Genomic DNA, 9,600 nt, shown 5'->3' with positions numbered 1-9,600 from the left:
CAACTCAGCTCTTCCCTTTTTTTGCCACTGAGCTCATCTTTCCCTCCCTATAAGTCAGCTAAAACATTCTTCTCAGAATAAGTGTCATAGATACATAAAACATCTGCATTTTCACTGTTTGTTAAAATTGGGACAATGTGATTTTCAGACACAATGTAAACAAAATATAGTAGTTATTCTGGAAACAAGAGCCCAACTGCTGTGTGCAAGTGTGTGTGTAAGGAACAGATTACAATTAGAAGGACAAGTAGCTAAAGGCGAATGGAGAAAAAAGGCCAAAAGGGATTTTAATTTTTTTTACAAACAATTTACCTTTTAGTCATTTCATAGCCCATTTCTTCTTTGTATTTTTTCTTCTTTCACAGATAATGTGAATATGTAATACAATGTTTTAGTAGAATAGCTGTTGTATATGTTAATTTTTGTAATAATCACATTCTGAACTAATACATTATTGGGCCTTGGAATTTATTCAGTTCAGGATATGCTTACTACTTCATAAATAGGACAAGCACCATAAGGTACCAATACACCAGTATTATAATTGGAGACACTGATTCCTATATAAATGTACATTCTTATGTTCTTCCTGAAAACACTTTTTAACATCTGATGACTTTGAAGTAGTATTTGGCATCTGAGTTGGTAGTTACGGCTCAATTTTCCTAGTAGGCCAGTGTCCACCTCATAAAAATACCACCAAATCTGGCATGGAGTGATAGCCTGGTTAGAGCCATGGTTTTCACCATGTTCCACTTATGGATACCTAAAAAATGTTGGTGTAGGTGGGGGCTATTGGTCTGGAGATGGTCTGTGGGAGGGGTGGGTATAGAAGAGGCAGGATGGATATATTGGTGAGATCATTGGTCTGTTGGGAGAGGATGGGTAAGTGGATGGAAGTATTCGTTTGTGTGGGATGGAAGTCTGTAAGAAGGATGAGTGGTTTGGGGTGGGGAAGGATGGGTAGGTCAGTGGGAGTATTGGTTTGTGTGGAATGGGGTGGGATAGGTAGGTAGGTGGGGGTAGTGGTTTGTGCAGGATAGAGATGTTGTGGGGGAGGGAATAAGGAAGTGTGAGTTCAGAAAAGGGCAACAAAAATGATTAGGGGTTTGGAATGGGTCCCATATGAAGAGGGATTAAAAAGACTTGGACTTTTCAGCTTAGAAAAGAGGAGAGTTAGGGAGAATATGATAGAGGTCATTAAGTAGTAAGTAGGTGAGGATATTGGTCTTGGTGGGATAGGGTAGAGCTATCAGGGAATAGGAGTGTGGTGGATGCATAAATGGGAGGCATTAGTCTGGGAGGGAACCGGGTGGTATATGGGGGGGTAGGGTGAGTTGGGTAGGTAGGTAGACAGGTGTGATTGGTGCGTGTGGGGAAGGGTTGGAGTGGGGTGGATAGGAAGTGGCAGGGTATTGGCCTGGGGGGGGAGAATAGGGGAGGGGCAGATAGGTAGGTGGAGTTATTGGTAAATGAAAGGCTGCATGGGGGCAGGGTGTAGGCCTGAGGATGGAGATATGGGGCAGAGTGGGTAGGTAGCTGGGGGGTGTTGGCCCCTGGTAGCACTGAAGTGAGGGACGGGGCAAAGCAGGCAGGAAGTGTGGAGGAGGGGAGAGTAGATAACTGGGCGGGGTCATTGTCTTGTGGTGGGAAAGTAAGTAGGTAGGTCAGGAGCCTTGGGTTTGTGGTAGAGGAGGTGGGAGCAGGGCAGGCAGGTAGCGTGTGTGTGTGGGGGGGGGTGCAGGCAGCATGTGGGGGGTGCTAGCCACTGGCAGGAGGCGGGAGTGGGCAGGTGAGGGCCATTAGAACATGGCAGGGGTGCGGTGGGCAGGTAGCCTGTGGGGGGGGGGGGGTGCTGACCAGTGGTGATGGGCGGGGCAGGTAGCTAGCGTGGGGGAGGGAGGGAGGGCGCTGGCCAGTGGCGGGCAGGTAGCTGGGGCGGGGGGCGTTGCTGGCGAGCGGCGGGGACGCGGTGCCTGCTCGGGGCTGCCCCTCTCCACCCAAGCAAGCCGCGGGGGAGCGGAGCTGGCTGCCTGACGTCACCGGCCGGGCTGGCGATAGGCTGCGCGCTGAGCTCCCTGAAGCGGCGCCGGCTCCCGCTTTGCCCGCTTCATTCGGCGCCTTCTGCAGCCTGGGCGAGCGCGCGGCCGGGCTCCCTCCAGCCGCAGGCAGCCAGGTAAGCGCGCGCCGCGGGGCAGCCCGCCGGGCCCCTGGCGCTCTAGCCCGAGGCGCCTGAAGCCCCTGGCGGAGTCCGAACTTCGGGCGCCGCCTGCGCTTGGGGCGCGCTGGGCGGCGGGGCTGGGACACCCGGGATCCCGCAGCGGCGGCCGGTGCCACGAGCAACTTGTTGGGAGACGCCGGGCAGAGCGGCCCCGGCGCTGAGCCCGAGGCACCCGAGCAGAGCTTGTGCGGCGCCGGACTGGTGAATCGCTCCCGGGGCACCGCCAGGGCCGCCCGAGACAGCTCGACCCGTGGGCTGGGGCTGGGCCGGTAGCTCCCTGTACCGCGCGTGGTTTGTCACGGCATCCCCCCGTGTGCTGGAGTTGTAAGGACTTTGTGCCACGTTGCGGCTAGGGAGGCTTTGGCGGCCCCCGGTGAATTGTGTTTCTTGTGTTGGGTCCCGGTCCCGAGCACTGATTCCTTCGGGTCCCTTTGCAGGCTTGATCGTTCACCTAACATCTCCCGAGAGCGAGCCCAGCCCAGGATATTTCCAGCGAGTGCAGACCCCCCAGCCCGACACCACTTCAAATCCAGGCACCTGCAGGAAGAAGAGGAAGATCCTCATCTTCTTAAGCCTCCTCAATGAGTGCCCAGCTCTCCAAGGAGTTGAGGCTGTCTCTGCCACCTTGCCTCTTGAACAGGACATCTGCCTCCCCCAATGCCAGCAGCGCCTGCATCACGCAGGTGGGGCAGCTCTTTCAGTCCTTCTCTTCCACTCTGGTTTTAATCGTCCTCGTAACCCTCATCTTTTGCCTGATCCTCCTCTCCCTCACCACCTTCCACGTCCACAAGAGAAAGATGAAGAAGCGGAAAATGCAGAGGGCTCAGGAGGAATATGAACGGGACCACTGCAGCAGCAGCGGCACCAGCTCGGAGGCAGGTATATCGGGAGAGACAGCCCATGGAAGGAACACCCGGCTGGGAAGCTCCACCCAGGACTCGGGAATCCAGCACCCGTCTCTCCCGGAGCCCGAGAGCGCTCATCCAGCAAGATCTTATTTGGACACAGCTAGCGAGGGGCTCTTGCAAACCGTGGTATTGTCATGATTATTGGGGGGGGGGGAACCTCGGCTCTGTTTGGTATTTGTAAATACTCCAGTGATGATTGTAGGCTCTGAAAAGAAAAGTTATTAATTAAAACGAACGAACAAACCCACAATTCAAGCGCATGACAAATCACGCTGCGTTTCTCATTGACTGTACAAGGAAAGGAAGCGTCTTTTTAACGGAAAAGAAGCTGCACAGTGCTACCAAATATACAGTCATCTGGCCGGAGGCGTGGGGGTGGGAGATCCCAGTGTGATGGACAGAATTATCATAAGGAGCGAGATGTTTCCCCCTCATTCCTCTCCTGGGCTTATCCCTAAGTGTATGTTATAAACGAACAATTTAGAATGGGGGAGGGAGCATGGCACAGGGTGCGAGACAGAGTGATCTGAGCTATGCGGCGGGATCCTTAAGCTCTCAAACAAAGGACACGAATACAGCTCATGGTGAGAGGCAGGGACCTTTTGCCAGGGGCGGAGAAGGGCCTGATCTTTCTGCAGGGTCTCTTCTTTTGCGTCAATAATTCTCCCCCTCTCCGAAGACTGGATATTGTTTTCTTTAGAAATGTCCTCCCGTGGTTGAACGCAAGTAAAACGACAGGCTTTCCCCTCCATTCCCCCTCTGCAATAGCTGGTTCCCTGTGTGTCCCGACGCTTGAAAGCAGCCTGGCGGTGCTTCTTGTATGGGAGGCAGCGGGCTGCTACATCCTTTCCCCCACCCATTCCTCCCCAAGTCACTTTCCAGTGTAATATTCCATTTGTTCTATTAAACCTGGAATAAGGAATCTCCTTTTTTGTAACAGTACTAAGTGATGTGCAGTAGTTTACCCCCATCAGAATATCTGATGATTTATTTTAAAGAGGTGAGCCCTTGTTATACCTCCTGTTGGTACTGAAGCAAAATACTGTTCTGTACTATGCACTGTACACTGTATATTCTTTGTTTATAGCTTTACCCATTGAATAATGAATTCAGCAGCAGTACAGATCTGGCTTCTACTTTTTAAGGCATTTTTTGTATCCTACTAACCTGTACTAGACTATTATGAATATCCCTGCCCCCCCCCCCAGCCCTGAACAAAACCCTGATGGATGTGTGAAAATGCCATCTCTTAAATTATGATTAATATTTCAAAAGTGGCTGGTGTAGGTCTCTCAGGAAAGGACCAACAGTTATTTGACTATAGTAGGAAGTGTCTGAGTGGCTGCTTGTTACTTTATTTGTTGGAGGAATCTAAGGCAATGTTAATTACAATAAACAAAGTTTTTGGCTAAACACTTAAACATCATGACTTGCAATTGGTGCCTTAATAGAATGGCCCTATCTAAACTTTAACACCTCTCCTGGTGGTCACATTAAATCAGAGGTGATGCTTTTCTGTCCATGTTAAGCACAAAGATGGAAAACATCCTCCTGAATTATTTTTCTAGATGTACATTAAAAGTAAATACTGGCTGTCTCTTAAATTTATGTTCTCTTCAGAATCCTGTCTCCCTGCCAAATCCTGCTGGAAATGATGAATGCTATGTTTAAAAACATGTACACAATAGGAGATACTGGCACACCTAACTGGTGACAAATACAGTTGTCTAAATTAAAGATGGAGAAATGTGGTGTTGAGCTGGGACAGAACATACTAGTAAATGCTCTTTAATCCCATTACAGCACCAAAATGCAGAGCTGTGGTACAGTATATCCGTTCCATATTTTGTTTCACTTTTAGCTAATCAGATAGGAAAAGGCTATGGAGATAGAGTTGATGAGTTCAGCACCTTGGATAGATGCTCTACCAGCCTAATAAAGTTGATGATCCATCTTTCTCAGCACAGTAGGGTAAAACTTGTTGAGTCCATAATATTTTTACATTGCAGTTTGAGAGTAGCATCTGATTCTCATCACAGGTATGATCAGCTGCTAATGATTATTTTGTTCTTTTGGGATAAGGAAGTAGGCTATCCCATTTTTCCTACTTTGGGACAGGTGAACTTTTGTGTGTAACTCCCTTGTACAGATCATCATGGAATAGTAAAGAGAAATCAGTGAACAGCAATGGAGCTTTCTAGTTATTTGTGATCTCCAGTAAACAGAGATTTTTTTCTTAATTCTTTGAGTTTTAAAATGTATAATTTTCAGTTTCGTAAAAGCAATAAGATGTTTCACATCACTTCAGTGAGTGCATTTCTGGTTGATGATTCCACTCCTCTAGTGTCTGAAGTCAGTCACTCTATTTTTTGCCTTATAGACTCAAGGCATGCAATAATTCCCCAGAAATGCACTGCCCATCACACCTTATTGTGATTATAAAATTGCCCTATTTTGCAAGAAAATGGAGGGGGAAAAGGGAAAAAGAGAGAGAGAAGCTTGGTGTGTGAGTGTTTGTATAAAAATTTTGACACCATTAAAAGTAGTTGCAGAAATGTGTTAGATTTTAAAATCTCTCACATTTAAAACTCGACCTTCTGTTTAATTGGTTTTTATTTAATTTTTAAGATTTGTAATTATGTAAATCTATGTAAATTATGTGGTCTCAGAGTAAAACATCATACTGACGTTAATGTTCTCAGAAATATGAACTTCTTGTGGTATAACTTGAAGTTTTATTAAAAAAAATATACAGAATAGCATAAGGTATAAATGCTCATTCTCATCTTGAATTATTTAATAATGTACATAAGGAACATTCCCCTAGCTTAAAGTACTGGTTTTACAAGGTTTAATTGAACAGTTTTAGGAATTTAAATCTATGTAGGTTTTCATTTTTTGAAACAATAAGCAATCTGGGGAGTACATGTGGATTTTTCAAAAAGGGTTTTATGCATAGAGGTTGTCAAAGCAATTGCTTCAAACCCTACAGCTACAGCTAAACTTCTGCACTTAGCATTCAGTATTAATAAGGTTGATGGTCCTTCTCTCCTCCCCCACCCCCAAAAAAAAACCCTAGAAGGAAATGGCTTACATTAACTCTATTGGGTTTCTAAGGCAAAGGTCCTCAGTTTACTGTGAATTTGTTAAGGGGTTTGAATATATATAATAGACATTTTTGTGTCTACAATATATGAAGAACATGGAAGTCACATTGCTCCAATCTGTGGTAACAAATGTTTAATAGCAGGTCTGTGTGTATTCCTTTTTCTATTTAAAACCAACACCACTCTGGTAAATTATGCAAGAAAACAGATAGTTAAGTGAAGACTGATAATGAAACAGATATAGTGGCTTTCACTTGGAAGGGCCAGATCCTATGACTCCATCTTTGAGGCAGACATATTTCTCAATACAGGGTTTGGCCTATACTCCATTACCATCTCATAGCTGTTGGGAGGCATATGTAATAACTGTAAATACATATTATAAAGCTTAACAATAACTAGGTAGACAAGTATTGCTGCACTATTTTACAGAGAGATAAATTGAGAGGTTAAACTGAGAGGCTACACAGCAATCTGGTGGCAAATCTGATCAGAATTCAGGAGTTGCTGATTTTTTTGTCATGTGCTCAGTTCTTCAGAACCCATTTCTTCACAGGGAGCTCATTTTGACATCCACTGAAGTCAATGGAAAAACTTGTGTACGTGCTCTTAATCATTTTTCTAGCAAAGAGCTGTCCACATCATCATCATAGTTGGCTCTAATATGCACCACAACTCTCCATTCAGTAGGGGTGTCCAGCAACTCTGACATACTCTATAGAAGTGGTCCCTTGGGCTCCTTCCCCCATCAGGGCTAGAGCACCTTGGCAGGGCAGCACTGAGAACTTGCAGTGCTGTTGTCAGGGCTGCTTCTCTGAAACAAGGTTTGAATACTGGTCACTTCTTTAGTTAAACTAAATGCACTCTTTGTTAGGTTATTTGTAAGATTTTTCTGGGGCTTTTAACTGCCATAAGTACAATCTCTAGGTTGAAACTTTCAAGCAGGAACTCCATTTAGAAATTTAATTTTTCTCGTATTTGAAAAAAAATGCAGACAACCCTCAGCTATAGAAATGGAAACAGGGAAAGATTAAAGAAAACTTCAGTGTTAGAAAGTGCGAGGTAAAAAGGTTGCTCCTATAACTAAAAACAGTTTTGCTTTTAATTAGAATTTTAAAAGCTACTACTCTGTACACTGGAAAAAATAAATATTACTGAGCCAATTACAATGGTACCTTTAATTATTTAAAAAGTAATCAATAGCTGTATAGCATGGTACTTCTAGAGAATTACTATGTGGTTGTTAACACTGTTACCGTGTGCCCAGTGTTTTGAAGCCATTGTGTTTTACTTGTTATATAATTGTAAATAAGGGTAATTCTCATGTAGGCAGAAAAAGAATGATACTTTGTCTCTTGGATAGAGGACTGAACTATTGGAAGTGCAATTGTAGGGCTTGGCTACTTTTATTTTTAAGAAGAATGTATGAGTCTACTGGACATTTTACATCTTCACCTCAATTGATTTGATTTTTATATACATATTTTCATGATTCTTTCCTTAATTTCAAATGTTAGGATTACTTTTTACAGGACTGTGTTAGCTCCCTCTGGTGGTTAATTCTATCTTCTAAACCGGGGTGGCCAACCTATTCTGGGCAAAGAGCCAAGATATCAGTGGGTCCAGCGTGAAGAGCCAGGGAAAAGTTGTCAAGCAAAAAAGCAAAGCTCTTCCTCTCTAAGAAAACACAGTTAGAGGCTTTCTGGCCACATCAGGCTCTCACCGGCCGACACCATCTTCAATGGCTGTGCCAGACGGCTCCCCTGCCCAGTTCAGCACATGGAGCCTGAAGGAGAGGGCCATTTTTGGGAGCTTGGGGGTGCCTTTATGAGCCACAAGGGGGGGCTTGGTGAGCTGCACCCTGGGGAGGGGGAGAAGGAAAGAGCTGCATGCAGCTCACGAGCCATGGGTTGGCCAGGCTGTCCTAAACCAAATTCTTTGCTTAACTCACCAGATCTGATAGACAAAAGGGATTTTTGGGTTTTGGGCTTTCACATGTAGGTCACTAGTTCAAATCCAGCCAATGTTAGTAGTAATGAAAATGTGTTATGATTTGTTGGTGGTTTGGTCTATGTAAAATGTTAATGGCCCTAGAACATTTTACAGGAGCCAGGTGACCACATAAAAAAATTGCTGTAACTGGTGAGATTTAGCAGCCTTGTTATCAGCGTTAAAATTGATTCCTAAGGCCAAATGGGCTAGAAGAGTAGCAGCTGGTCCGTAAGTCACAGTTGAGGAAAATTGGTGGAACTCCGATCTTGTATTGCTGTTCTGTGGATAACTAGAGGGGTTCATATTTCAGCTCCTACAAGCCAACACTTTTGATAAGTGTCCATTTAAGAAAAATCTCTGAGACAGTTCCTCGAATGTATAGATTACCCTGATTTACACTAGCTGAAGTTTCTGTCCACTTTTAATGGTTGTTTCTTTAGTACAGAGGAACATCGAATTTATTAATTATTTTACAATTTTAAAGAAGCAATTTTTTGGCACATAAAAAGACATCTCAGAAAAATATTTGCCATTCACTTAGGTGTATGAAATTATACAGGTTTTGACTTCTGGAGTTCTCAAATGTGGTTGCATAATAATTCATTGGCTCTCAATCTTTGTGAAGTCCCAAATCAACTGATTTTTCTCCCCCATAATCTTCTGAAAGAACGAGTAACTATGATTAAATAAACTATAGATTTTATTTTTGCTTGTCCCATTAACTTTGCACAATATACCACCATAAATAAAACTTTGTAAAATCAACATACAATAGCCATGAAATATCTTATGGATTATAAGAATTGTAAATATAAGGGCGTATGAGGAAAATTAAAGGTAAAAATGACACAGCTACCCTTTTATGAGACATATTGTGATCTTGAGGAACAAATATAGAGTTTAATGACTATAAAGTCTAATATTGGCTCTGCTATTCATTGTGTGTCCTTCAGTTTCTAGACAATTTAATAATTGCAATATAGTGAATTTATTAAATATTTCCCAGAAATTGCAGGTGAAATAAATTAGAATGAATTAACTAAGATACTCTAGACAATGTGTTATAGTGACACCACAATATAAATTAAGGGATTTTCCATATTGAACACTCTGCTTCAGCTATTCTATTTCTACCTTCCGCAGTAAGGTATAGGCAGAAAACTGTACAGATGGAAGATGGATAGCTGGACAAGATGCTCAAACAATCATACTGAGAGGTTCTTGATCGAATTTTTAAGTATAAGTGAAATATGAATTACAAAGGAAAGCCAAGAAGGCTATTTTTCTTCTTTTGCTATTTCATCACTCATGCACTTTCCTTCAATGCAAAAAGAAACAGTTTGTTCTGTAGACTCATATGGAGAGCTGGCTA

At 43.7% G+C, this 9,600-nt stretch overlaps 1 protein-coding gene across 1 annotated transcript; it reads left to right on the top strand.

Moving 5' to 3' along the window:
• The first annotated feature begins 1,893 nt into the window (after positions 1 to 1,893).
• Positions 1,894 to 8,874, top strand: C1H11orf87 (chromosome 1 C11orf87 homolog). Its single transcript, XM_089775639.1, has 2 exons — positions 1,894 to 2,176; positions 2,659 to 8,874. Exon 2 carries the CDS (start codon positions 2,803 to 2,805, stop codon positions 3,265 to 3,267), a length of 465 nt encoding a protein of 154 aa, XP_089631765.1. The 5' UTR covers positions 1,894 to 2,176; positions 2,659 to 2,802; the 3' UTR covers positions 3,268 to 8,874.
• The last annotated feature ends 726 nt before the right edge of the window (positions 8,875 to 9,600 follow it).

The sequence above is a fragment of the Pelodiscus sinensis genome, chromosome 1 (genome assembly GCF_052426305.1).
Source record: "Pelodiscus sinensis isolate ZL-2025 chromosome 1, ASM5242630v1, whole genome shotgun sequence".
Classification (NCBI taxonomy): domain Eukaryota; kingdom Metazoa; phylum Chordata; order Testudines; family Trionychidae; genus Pelodiscus; species Pelodiscus sinensis.
Note: the sequence above shows the minus strand (reverse complement) of the source record. Positions and strands in the feature narration are given on the sequence as shown.

What these genes read in the sequence shown, in the direction of transcription:
- C1H11orf87 (XM_089775639.1), top strand. Translation starts at nt 2,803, where the DNA reads ATGAGTGCCCAGCTCTCCAAGGAGTTGAGGCTGTCTCTGCCACCTTGC.